At 35.1% G+C, this 13,785-nt stretch overlaps 1 protein-coding gene across 4 annotated transcripts in view; it reads left to right on the forward strand.

Annotated features, from left to right (window-relative positions):
* PPP4R4 (protein phosphatase 4 regulatory subunit 4) overlaps window positions 1-13,785 on the forward strand; it is a 70,496-nt gene that overhangs the window by 26,782 nt on the left and 29,929 nt on the right. For 2 of the 4 annotated variants that reach the window (XM_005241930.3, XM_027793208.2), the window contains exons 4-7: window positions 6,653-6,800; window positions 7,521-7,594; window positions 9,767-9,873; window positions 12,395-12,502. In XM_005241930.3, the coding sequence (XP_005241987.1) occupies window positions 6,653-6,800; window positions 7,521-7,594; window positions 9,767-9,873; window positions 12,395-12,502 (437 nt within the window). Of the gene's footprint in view, window positions 1-4,897; window positions 4,996-6,652; window positions 6,801-7,520; window positions 7,595-9,766; window positions 9,874-12,394; window positions 12,503-13,785 lie in introns of those variants that run through there. The other 2 variants (XM_027793210.2, XM_027793211.2) reach the window with 2 other exon arrangements.

Consider the following 13,785-nt stretch of genomic DNA (forward strand, 5'->3'; position numbering starts at 1 on the left):
ACGTAAAAATCAGCAGGGTTTCTTGTAGAAATTTAATTTTCAAAGCGTTGAGTTCTGTTCATAATGTTATGGACAGACTCAGTTGCCCCATGCCTTTTTAGAGTTACATTTGACATTTTCAGTGGTGTGATTCAGTCCTGATTTTATCAGGACACTTTGAAGAATTTAGGTTCCATTCCGCTCTCCTCCGCCCCCCCCAAATTTAAAATTCTTTCCATTGTTAACACAGTTTGCCAACGGGAATGTTATTTTGTTGTTACAAACAACTAATGCTTAAGAAGAGTATTTAGATCACTTTAGAAATACAGAAAGAGTTTAACTAGTTACTGACTCAAACTAAATCTGATGATCTAAACTATATTGAACTGAAAGTTTCAGTTCTGTTAAGAATCTCCTCGGTTGCATTGTCCTGTCTATCTCAAGCACTTTGTGGATGAGAAGAAAAAGTCTTCTGTAGTAGCTGGTGTGAGTTTTCTTGCTATATCTGTATCTGATTCTTGTTGCCAGTTTGTAAGAAACTATGTAATTATATTAGTAGCAGAGGTGAGATGGCTGAGTCACATGCTTATGTTACACGGTTTTCTGTCTACCAAGGAGATGATTACTAAATGGTAAAATGCGCCTGTACAAAAATGATACATATTTGTTACAGTAAATTCTCATTTATATTTCATTGCTTTCTTTGCTGAAGTTTTGAAGAAATTAATTGCTTCTTTCATTGAAATGCTGCGTGGATATATATCTCTCAGCTTTTTTTTTCTTCCACTTTTAAGGCAGCTACCTTAACATTATATTAATTCCAGTATAATAATTCCAGAAAAAATGTCATATTATGAAAAATTAGTTGGTGTATTTCTTACTGCTTGTGGAATTGGTCTTAAACTGAATCCTCCCTCTGTCTTCTAATCTTAAGAAAAAGGCTGCTCAAGGGACAACTCAGTATTTGTGAAAAACTAATTTAATGAGTTACATTCTGCTCATTTGTTATGGATTGGTTGACTGAAAGATGAGGAACAAATATGTACATAGTTCTCAGCATGATTATTTAGCAAACATTTTTCTGTACATTATTAAAACACATTCCTTGCTGCATAGGAGTCTTAGGTTCTGTGTGGTAGGGGTACTTGGCAATATTCCGTGCACTGATATGTGCTGATGGCCACCCAGCTGAAAAGCTGCTTTGCAGAAGAGGACCTGGGGGTCCTGGTGGACACCGAAGTGAACATGAACCATCAATGTGCCCCTGTGGCAAAGTATCCTGGGCTGCTCTGGACAAAACATTGACAGCACTTTGAGGAAGGTGATTCTTCCCCTCTACTCCATCTTCTACTCTACTACACCTGGAGCATTGTGTCCAGTTCTGGGTTCCCTGGTACGAGAGAGCCATGGACATACTGAAGAGAGTGCAATGAAGGGCCGTGAAGAGGTTTAAAGAACTGGAGCATCTCTTCTATGAGGAAAAGCTGAGAGGGCTGAGACTGTTCAACCTGCGGAAGAGAAGGCTTGGAGAGGAACTTACCAATGTGTATAAATACCTGAAGGGAGGATGCTCAGAGGACAGAGCCAGGCTCTTTTCAGTGGTACCCAGTGACAGGGCAACAAGCAGTGGGCACAAACTGAAACATAGGTTCCCTCTGAACATCAGGAAACACATTTTCACTGTGAGGGTGACCAAGAACTGGCACAGGTTGCTCAGAGAGTTTGGTGTCTCTCTCCTTGGAGGTATTCAGAAGCTGTCAGGACATGTTCTGGTTCTAGGTGGCCCTGCTTGAGCAAGGGGATTGGGCAAACTGACCTCCAGAAGACCCTTCCAGCCTCAACCGTTCTGTGATTCTGTGAATATTAGACATCACCTTTCAACTTCATATCATCTCCTGAAACTTTTGTGATCCCAGGATACTCCTTAAGATGAGCTGTTCCAACTTTTGTCTGAGTATTTGAATTCAGCAAATGGCCGAGAAACAGCAGTCTTCAGAACCGAGGATTAGTGTAGACTGTTTAAAAAACATTAAAGTACTTCAGGTTATCATGGTCTGTGTTATAAGTTGCAGATCAATAGGGGTTTTGTTTAAATATATATGTGTGTGTGTGTATAAAAAATGCTTTGCAAAAAAAGAATGACTTGAAGTTGCAAAGTAATTGAAAACCCTTTAACTTACACCAAGTTTCTGGAGTTACTGCCATGTGTTATTCTGATATCTATAATGCATTCTTTCCTAAACCAACCTACTGGCTTAAAAAAAAAGTTGCTTTCTCGTTGTTTTTTTATTTATTTCCTGTTTAACATAATGACTCCATTTTTGTCTCTGGTGTTTCTGCTTTGAGAGCAGAGTCCTTCCTCAAATGAAGGAATAATAAGAAATGCTGGGGTTTTCTTTACCCTTATTTGTCAGGATATGGAGAAATTTTTGCCTTTGCCTGTGTTTAATAGGATGTCTAATATGGGAATACAGTTTTTGATTCTAGTCTTAGTTTTTTTTATATAGGGATGGAGAAAAATATCTAAAAGGATGATGACTATTGTGATTAGGGCCTGGAAAATATTTGTACGGTGGGAGCTGGAGCTCAGTGTGTTTAGATCAGGCAGTACTTAATTACTTTGTAAAAGTATCTTCCTGCATAATATTAAATAGGACATGTATATGAAGAAGGAAGAGTTAGGAACTGAAGATAGAAATATTAGACATGAAGCAGACAATAATAAATCTGTTCAATCTTTGAGCAAATAACTGAGAAAAGTAGTGTATTTTTCAACTTGCAATGGAATTTAAATCCAAACTGATTGCTTTCCTAGATGATAAATTAAATGAAACTTAAGTTAATGGGCTCAAGGCAGAGGTAAGAGAGTGAAATATAATGAAGTCAGTCTAAATCTAAGTCTTCTTTTCAGATTTAAGCTTTATAAATTGAAACTTTCTGGAATGTATAGGAGTTAAATTTCTTTCTGTGGCTATACTCTTATGAAGCAGGTTCTTCAATGGTGCTCTGTTATCTAATATTTATTTAATCTGTAATAGAAGAACAGTTCTGTTCTGCCCATGTTCACTGCACTTTTAACTGCAAAAGAGTATCTGGCATCATTAACCGCTTGACCTATTTTTTTCTTATCCTTGTTTTTATTGGACGAATAGTCCAGAGCATTAACTGGAAACTGTTATAGTCTATAAAGGCATAATTGAACTCAACTGCGATTGGAGTCTTGCAGATGTAGTCTGGCATTGCAGAGAAATAAGCTGACTTAAATTGCTAGCCTTGGCTTCACTTCTGTAGATTGGGAAAAATCATTTGTGAATTCAAATTTGCACATGAAAAACAAGTTGTATAGTAGTTTCAGGGTGCTATTTATTTGAAAGTATTGTCACCATATAACTGGATAGGGAAACTAGCCTAGCATACTTGCAGAAAACCCAAAGCAAATGTAAATACTGTTTTGGTTACAGCTGAGGATAAAACAGATACAGGAAGGAATAAATGAAAGTAATATTCTGGCTGGATACATTACAAATTTTTATTTCACTTGCCAGAAATTGGTAAGTCTGGTTACTTTTATAAATAAATGTAGAAAATGATATATGCAAATTGCTTATAGTTCCTTAAAACCTAATTAAATTAAAATTATATCAAAGACCCTTTATGTGTTTAACATAAGGGTTTTAGGACTGAGTTGAATGAAATCAAAAATACAATGCATCAATAAATATGCCAGATCTAAGTAATGATTAAATTGGGTGTCAGTATTTTGGTTATGCTAATAAAATAAATATGTTGTATATCATTTAGATGTTAACATAGGAATGAGATTATGAAATAATTTTAAATTCTACATTTAAAAATAAGTGACATCCTTGTATGGGTTCTTTTGCATAGAGATCCCCACTCTGGATTTCTGCATGCAACTCCTCATGAACCTTGGAAGTCATTGAAATGCAGGTTTAGGGAACACTTAGACATTCTTATTGGCATTTCTTGTTGTGCCACCAAGTGGCTTTTTTCAAACAATGTTAGTAGTATTTTCCGTGTTTTCCATCCTTGGGCACTGCCACCAGAAGTACTGGAGGGAGGTTGCAAGTGTCTATCTGATTGACTAATAAAGAGATTTTTCCAAATGCTGTGATTGCAGAAAAATACGGCTATTCCTGTTGAGGTGTATACATCAAGCCTCATTTAGTGCTGCCTGATAAGTTCTAAACTAATTTTCGCAGTTACTTATTTTTCTAATCTATCAGTCTCCCCTTGAAAGCTTTTCTTTTTCCCTAGTTGATTTTATAGTTTAAGAGGAGGTGGGGTAATTTTCATCCTCTCTTATACCAAACATTGATTTTAAGGTCCATCCTTATTGTACCTTTGAGCTTCTGTAATCTCCATTATTTCTGTGTCTTTCTAGTCCTACATCAAGATTTCTGTCATGTCAACACAGTTCCTAAAACAATTGACTATGTTTCTGCTTGCAGCATTCTTTCAAGAGAATTCTATCGCTGCAGGACATAAAGTGCATTAAAATAGAAGTAAATTTTCTGCTTTTCAATTAATGGAATAAGCCAGGCTTTCTAAATTTTGCAGGTTTTGATGCCTGAGTTTAATCCGTAGACATTAGGATAGTTCAAGAACATGCCAATACACTTAAATTCCATTAAATACACTTGTCTGAGATAAAGAGGAGAAGCTTTTTTCCTCCAGAATAAGAATCTGTGAAGGGTCCATGTATAGAAAAATACATTACTTCCTAAATGAATTTACTTCAAATAAGTTTAAGTCCCTCAACTTGAGTTCAGTGAAACTGGAATGAGGGGATCCATATATTTTCGTATGTGGAAACATCAATGAGTTTCTGAGTGCAAACGTCAATGCAGGCAGGCATGTAAGCAATCTAGAAATTTACATTTCAATGTCTCCCGAGGTCCATGAGGAGGCACATCCAGAGAATGTGTTCTCACACATGATTATCCAGAGTTGTGTGGATCTGTGGAGGAGACTATTTGGAAACTTTATTTGATGGTAAGTAACCCTGTTTGCATTGCATACAAAGTGAATACGTACATAGAATTGAATTCAGCTCCATTATGTTCTGGTCTGCAGTGGTGTCTTAACATCTACAGTAGGTAGATAGTTCTTTTGATTATTTTGGAGATGTTCTTTTGAGCAAGTGTAAGCCAAAATCCAGAATAATATGCACATTGAAATTACAAAACTGGTAGGTGTCCTTATTCTTGGCTCTGGCTGTTGTAATAACAATGGAGGAACAAGGACAGAGGCAGGCTGTGGAGATAACAAAAGCAGTTTCCATGGCTATTGAATGCAAATGTTTTAGCACACTTTGATTGGTAAGCTGTGCAATGCTGGTTTGTTTTTTGTCGTTTGTTTTTTAGTTTGGGTTTTTGTTTTTTTTTCATTTGGGGAGCAGGGGCACGGAGAATGCTTTTACAAATATATACAGCTGTAAACTGAGGCAGCTGTTGAGAGATAAGCAGTGGTTCTCTTTGAAACCAGATAAAATACAATTATACATTTGCACACACAAGCTGGTTTACATCTGTGCAATGAAAACTTGTTGTTTAACTTTGAAGTAAGCAATGTCTGCTAAATAATTTCTCAGATGTTCTCTACAAACTGTATTTTCTCAGCAAAATACCTCTGCTATGTAATACTCAGGTGCACAATGGTTATTTTCTTAATCTGGTCTAGGCTGATTTTTAAAAAAATTAAATATAGCTTATCCTTGATTTTTGATATGTGATCTGCTGAAAAAACGGTTCATCTAAAGCACTTAAAAAAAAGAAAACCACATATATTAAGTGTTAAATAGGAAGTATGTGCTTTAAACTCTTACTGGGTTTGGATAAAATAAATGTATTGCTTTAGTGGTAGAATAATGCCCTTTATTTTCTCATGAGATAGAGAGAGACGTTTAGAGAAGTAAACAAATGAGATGTTCATCTAGCTGATGTACATACTTACAATGCTATGTCATAGATTGCATCCTGCAAGGTCTTTGGTGTGTGCATAAATCTGAAGTATAAATTGCCTTTTTTCTTTCATTCAAAAAATGTAGTAATATTTCATTCCCATGTTATCTTTGTTTAACTTTTGAACCGATGCTTTGAAAGATAGTCTACTTACTTATATTCTTATAGGTTAAAGCTGAGTACTGGTAAATGCTGAGTTACTTTAAATATTTTAGCACATCTTGCTTTATTTTTAAGGGGCTTTTTATACATATACACACATTTTCATTTGTGTTCCACATCGGTTGGCAAGGGACAAAATTTAAATTGCCTTCTTCTACTTCAGTATCTCTCACTGGCTGAATGAAATATTTAATTTAATTCATGCACATAAACAGCAGAAGTGCAGTTGTTGGCTGGTCTTTTTTTACCTCTCATTTTTTAAAGTAGAAAAATTCAGACATGTGCATTGATAAAAATGAAAGTCACAAAAAATATTATAATTAGCTTTATTTTTCTTAAAAGGTTCATGCTATAATATAAGAGATTTGAATATCTCCAAGTAATTGCTGTTAAGAGAAAATAATTTTACAGCCAATTTCGTAGTTTACCCAGGTTGTTTCATATCCACCCTTAGAAGTGAATGTAAAAATTTGAATGTTCTTTCAGTGCACTTCTGCACTAAATTGATATAATTTGTAATTATACAGGAGGTGCTGCATGTTGCAGGAGTGGAAATGCAGTTAACAGCTGCTGTTTCATTTTTGACTGTTCTGCAAGAGGAGTCTGTGTCCATTCATACATACTCCCACTCCTTCCTACACATCATTCTCCAGAACCTGGAACACAGAGATGCAGGTCAGGGCTCTAAAACTGTATTGATGACTGCTTACTGCTATATATTTTGTCTCCTTAGTGACCGTACAATAATACTGTGTAAAGCAGTGAGTGCAGTTGTGTGAGTGCAGTTGTGTGACTTTGTACCTAGACCTGCATGAATGAAAAGATTTTTGTATGCTGAGCACTTACAGGCTAATATTTAAATGTAATTCTGATTGAAGCAAACAAAACCACTGTGTCTGAAGGACTAAATCCCAAAGTTATTACCGAGTCTGAGCTTCTACTGAAGTACTGGAATTTTTTGGCTGAGAAAATGGAGGAAGGATGGTTGATGATTAGTTTTTCTTGACTACTTTGAGGCTACTTTTAGGATGCAAGGAAAAAAAAGTGGCCTTTTGTAAAACTGGAAAGTTTCAGTGGGCATAAGAAAAGAATATGCTTTGGGGGGCATAAGAAAACATTATGCTTCTAAATGAGGGAGATAATCTTTTCAAAACAAACAGGATCATTATTATTTTTGTACAGGAACAGAAAAGGTAAAAGCATCAGGGACAGAATTTGCTTCTCACCTATCCTACTTCTTAGTCTGAAGTCTTGAATGTTAGTCTAGTGGCTTTTAGATATATAGCTCCTTGAAGAGGTGTGTGTAAAAATTGAGAACTAATTTTGTAAAACTGATGTGTGTTTTATTATACTTTTTATCTGTAGAACAACATACAACCCATTTCTTTCTAACAGGTGTCAGCAATGCATGGCTAGAAACTCTTCTTGCTGTAATAGAAGCTTTACCAAAAGAGACTATCAGACATGAGGTAATAATATTCTCCCACATACGCTAACAAGTTAATAATATGTTGTAAGATTGTTTTTCCCTGCAAGTTTCATTCACTTCAGTAAGATTTGTGGCAGTTCCATGCCTGTGAAAACAGTAATGCTTGTGGAACATACTGTAAGAGAGGAATGTGCTAAAAGGTGAGACAGGAAGGTGACCTTAAAAACAAATTTTGGTGTTCTTTGGCAGATAAAGACTATTTACTGTAACACTTCCACCACACTTAGTATCCTCAGTAAAAGGTTTTTATATATCCTGTTTTGGTTTACAGTATAGTATCTCTTTCTGTGTCTTCATGAAGAAACTACATTTTCTTTGCTACCGGACTAAAATTCCAATTTCTACTAAGTGGGACCAAATACTAGACATCCATTTGATTGTGTATTTCAGTTGTTCTTGATGTACAAAACCCCAAATGCCCTGCAAAGACTTAATTTTTCACTGTATAGCTCAAGAAAGAGGAAGGAAGTCTGTCACTAAGTCATAAAGTCACTCCTTTTTACTCAGCTAATTTATTCAGTTTTAAGTATTCATATTTCATTATTAAGTTTAAAAGCTTTGCAACAGGCATATTTTATTGTTTTTATAATTTATAACAATATGGAGATTTAAATATATGATTGATTGTGTAGTATAAAAGTACCTATTAAAATAGGGGGTAATTAAAATCCAACACTGTTTAAAAAATAAATTTCTAAAAGGTGAAAAGTTTGGTTGGGAAAAAAAAAAAAAAGATAAATTATTCTAGTCACCTCCAAAATCCATTTGTAATGTAATTTTAAAGATGCTGTTTAAGCAAGATGGGGTTTCTCTCCTGGTTTGCCTCTAGGAACACATTTGTAAGTTTCCACCAGAATTTGCTTTGGGAAGATCACAACTGATAAAGCAGTGTTGATTCAGCAGCTGTACAGACACCTGAATTTGAAAAGGGGCCTTTTATGTTACTTGAAGGATGCTTGTATCAGAAAACTGAGACTATTCTAGTTGTTAATTTTTTTTGTAAGTAAAAACCGTAAAACAATCGTAGGTGCTGAGGATGTGAGGAAAGGTGTGTGCTTCAGACCAAAGGTCAACCTAACTCAGTGTCCTGTCTCTGGCAATGGTCACTTCATGGGAGAGACTGTGTCTAGCTCAGTAACTGGAGTATTACTGGACATGGTGTGTTTGCCGTCGTAGTTCAAAGACCAAATAAGTAACATGCAGTCTTGTACATAACTAATGATATGCTTATTTATCCAGTATTGTAGTTAGAAACTTACCTTATATACTAATTTTAGTCTAAGTGATCTGTTTGACCTTACAGCGCTCAGATTCTCTCACCTCAAAATTTCAGCTGGTAAAAGGAGGAGAAAAATGCTTTTAGAATACTTTCCTGAGCTTTACCCTTATTACCCTTTTATAGAGCTCTGCAAGACAGATTGGGTGAGGAACTGTGGCAGACTACAGGAGATAACTCTGTAATGTTCCTTTTGGCCTGGCACCTGGATTTCTGTGATTATTTCTGGGCAAAACTAATAGATCTAAATATGGTGCTCTACGGGCCTTTGTTTCTGGCACCATAGTGGTGATTCGAAAAATGAAAGCAGAGCTCCAATAAAGATGCAGGTTTTCTGCATCTGTACAGAAATGAAACCTCTTCCCTATAGATCCCCACAGTATGCATAAGCAGGAGGGATCATTGGCTCAGCGCTTTATGTTAAGTGGTGTTTCCTGGGAAAACTTATGAAAAAGAACCTTAGAGAGGCTTCCTTTTTCTTTTTCTTGTTCAGGAACATGTTTAACAACTTTTGTGAAAATTAGCAGCTAACAGCTATAAATATTCATATACAACTTAGTCCTAAAATTAAGACACAAGTAGACAGATGTAAAACTGGGTCTGTGATGTGAATCATAAACTGTTATTTGGGCCAAGATATGGTTTTAATATACTATAATTAGCACTGAATATTAAAGACAGGTTTCCAACAGAGTATTAATTTACACAGCCACTATTACTGTTAGTATTGAGCAATTCCATGAAAGGAGTAGATGACATTTGGGATATGCTTTTTTGGATTGTTTTTTTTAAGAAGAGGAATACATTATTTACTGCTCACATCTCTTTTTTTTTTTTTCTTTTTTTTTTTCTGTTTTCTTTTTTTCTTTCATATAGATCCTGAATCCACTTGTTTCCAAAGCACAGCTTTCTCAAACGCTTCAGTCCCGCTTAGTTAGTTGTAAAATCATGGGAAAATTAGCTAACAAATTTGAAGCTCATATGTAAGTAGACTGTACCTGTATTTTCAGTCCAGAGTATATGCCAGAATTTCTTTGTTAGCGGACAAAAATTACTACAAGAAAAGTAGACTTTATTGCAAAAATTAAATGCTTTCTTTTTACAGATCCCTTTATCTAGATATTAATTAATTTAAGAAAAGTGTTCATTATGTAACTAGCATATTCAGACTGGATGATGTTCATCTGTTTACACCTTCAGTTTGTATGTTCTTCCACAGGTTCTAATGGGTACCATTTTCATGCCATTCTTCCATATTATTTTTCTCACCAGGAAATAAGCCAAACTGTGGATTTCTCTGCAATTTAAAGACAAATTCCAACTTCATCACCTTAGAGTTTCTTGCCATAAAGAAAAGAATTCTTGTTCCTAACTTTTTGTCTAACCGAATTTGACTTGTATATACATTTTTTTGTCAACCTGGATTATATGTAGATGTATCAGGAGCCACCGTTGTTGCCTAATATTATCCCAGCTCTTAGATTCAGTGTCTGTGGGTTTTGGACAGTGTTGCAGAAAAGGGAAACAATGATAAAAATAAACCTGAATAACATCTGCCCAAAGCAGTTGGTATGGAGCATTCTTTGGACAGTTTATCCATTCTTATGATAGCAGGACCATTTCACAACACGGGTTTCCTATCCAGGCAATTGTCCATGTGACTTTTACATTACAAAAGGAATACTCTGGGGGCAACCAAATGCATAGAAAACATGTCTAGCTGAGGAAGTCAGCTCCAATAATGATTTTGATCTGCCCCAGAATGCAAGAATTCAGCATAAGATAGAAAGATAAAAAGCAGGATTGTATGACAAGACATTTACAGTTTCATTACATTTAAATTAAATTTTGATCTTTAAATTACAGTTTTTTCTTCTGTAAAAAGTAACTAGAAGCAACCAAAAGGAAGCCATCTACACCTTTATTTGCTATGTAGACTGCACTTGTCAGACATGCAAAAGTCAATAAGCATGGTAAAGCAGTATTTTCTGAGAATGTTACTGAAGCCTTCAAATCTTTATCTTCAAAATTTATAGAATTCTGGCAGAATCACAGTGGCTTTTATTTATTTGATGTTACATTCTTATGAAAATAAAGTGAAGAATTGGAATCTTACAACAAATTATGGTAGTATTAGTCATTAATAAGTTCAAATAACCATACCCTCTTTCACTACGTTATTTAATATGATTTCTTACTAAATAGGAAACCCCTCATTTCAGGGAACAGACAGTAGCACCATTTCTGCACGAAGCTACATGTTAAGAAGTGGGTGAGAATTTTCTGAAACATACTGCTCCTGTGGTAGAGGGCTCTGCGTGCAGTTCAGAGGGCTGAAGAGACCTGGATCCACAGGTTTAGAATGTGGCAGACTGAGTAAGATTCATGACACCCTTTCAGGCCCCCTGCAAGTGGGGTCTTGATGTAGGCTCAGGAGACGTGTCTGCCCTTAGGAGCAGGCAATATATAAGCATATCTTCACATTCTTCTTCAGAAAGGCACCATTTTTCCTCATAAAATTTATACTATAATTTTTTTTCCATATTTCACAGGACTCCCAGGTTATTTTATAGAGTATTGAAAAAGTCCTGACCTTGGAATAGAACATGAGTTTTTCTACCCTCTGTTCCAATAGCTAGTTAAAAACAAGGCTTTCTTGGAAGTAGTCCCCATTTCAAAGTATTCTAAAATGCCAGACTCCCAAGACTTTGTACAATTTCTGTAACTTGAGGCCAAATGTTACTGTAAGAAGGAAATTAATTTTCACTAGGATGAGTGGAGGCTGTGCAAGCTGGCTTGAAAATTTGCTTGTCTGTGGCTTCATATTATTTCTCTTGAGTTTTGCAACAACATAAGGATTTGGATAGAGATATTTTATGAACACTCATGACAGCATCTTGGGCAGTGAAAGGAAACACAATGGCTGGTTCTGCCAATTTGTAGTATGTGTTTTTACTTAAATACAAAATAACTGTTTTGAATTCTATCTGCCATTGATTTAACATGAATGCTTGGAACTGCTTACATAAAAGCATTGCAGTACTAAAGCTTTTAATTTTAAATTAATTTTCTGCTTCCTAAATGTCTCTTGGGTGCTACACACACACCAAAGATGAGGTATTAGAGACAATTAATTGGGATTTGGATTCCATTTATAGAATTCTTTGTATTCTTACAGTGGCTGTTCAAAAATTCTACTGAAGATTGTTATTAAATGAGGACAGCATCTCTAAGCCTACCTTCTATTTTTGTAATTAAAAAAAAAGATGAAATATGAGCAAATTATAATGACTGTAAATAATCCTTTTTCTGCTTCTTTATGGCACATATTTGTCCGATGTACAGTATTCTTTTATAAGTGCACATTTTCAGAAAATTTGCCATGTGTGATAAATTAGTTTTAAAAAAATGCCATTAGAAGTAATATATAGGTAAATTTTGAGTATGACAGTGGATTTTATATATTCTTGTTCTGTATATTAATAAAAGTATTCACATTCTCAGTATTAAAAGAGAGATTCTTCCATTGGTAAAATCACTGTGCCAGGATGTGGAGTATGAAGTGAGAATTTGCATGTGTCGGCAACTAGAACATATAGCTCAAGGAATAGGGTGAGTACAATTTACATAATGGCTTCTCAACACAAAATCTTTCTCTAAAATACTTAATGGTAACCTAAAAGCTACTTTTAAGATCTCTAGCTTAATTCATGTGTACTCAATGATGAATCTGGAGCGTACAGATATGTTCTTAGGAATTGGCTGTTGGCATCTGGCTCTTTTTCCTTTTTCAGATTTTTGTTCCTCTCTGATAGTAAAACTGCTGAACCATACAGTTTTTTGTAAATAATGAGTTTATTTATAGCATCTTGAAATCATTTCAATTATCCATTGATGTTATTAGGCTTATTTAAAAAGTGGAAGAGGATTATGGCAAATTTGAGCAGTTTCTAATCAATTACTTTGCAGTTTTTTGCAAAAAGATGCTAAAAGTGTTTTGTAAGCAAATTTCAGTTCAGTATCAACTTTTACTCTAAGCTTGAAGACCTTCAAGATTGCACACAATAGGAGTAGAAAAAAACTGGAACTTCTATTTTGCTAAAAAGAACATGTTAACTGCCCATACAGGATTGGTCTCTGAGTGAAATAATATTTTAAAATTTTAGGTCTGTTCACCTGTTACTGTGTCAGGAAGAGAAAACAAAAGCAGTAACAGCTTTTAGAGACCTGAAGAAATTATCAAGTGAGGTTCCCTGCCCTGGTTTATGCAGACGGGATAGATTAGATCTTAGGAGCCGCTCTGGCCTTTAAAATTGTGAATTTATGAGCAAATTCAAGGATGAGGCTGAAACTGAGATGTAATTTGAAAGCTATGGTAAATCCGCACTTCAGTGTGGCTGTGGAATGAGTTTGTGTGTGTGTGTGTGGTGTTTGCTTTTTTGATTTTTTTAATGGAGAATTATGTTGTGGCTCAGATTCTGAGTTATTTAAAAAACAAACAAAAACAAACCACCAAAAATTCCTGAAACAATGCAATTTACCTCTCAGCCATGGAATACTGGGAAAGTGTATGTTCAGGCAGTGTTTTAGCTTACTCTATTATAGGGAATGAATATTCACACAAGAACTAAGCATTACTGCCATGTGCTTAATTTAACTTTGTTTTGGTAAGATCATGTAGGATAGTAGTTTATAGATGCCTAGATAAACTTGTCTATATTGTGTACAAAATAATTTTATATATATGTGCTTTAGGCAGCTCTTCTGCAAGGTACTTGTCCTGCAAAAGTTCAGAGAATGTGAATAATGTGAAAACACAATATTATTTATCTCACTAAATAATTTGTTTGTCTTTATACTTACTGTCTTTGATAACAAAACATAATTAGCACAGT

Source organism: Falco peregrinus, chromosome 1, assembly GCF_023634155.1.
Source record: "Falco peregrinus isolate bFalPer1 chromosome 1, bFalPer1.pri, whole genome shotgun sequence".
Lineage (NCBI taxonomy): Eukaryota > Metazoa > Chordata > Aves > Falconiformes > Falconidae > Falco > Falco peregrinus.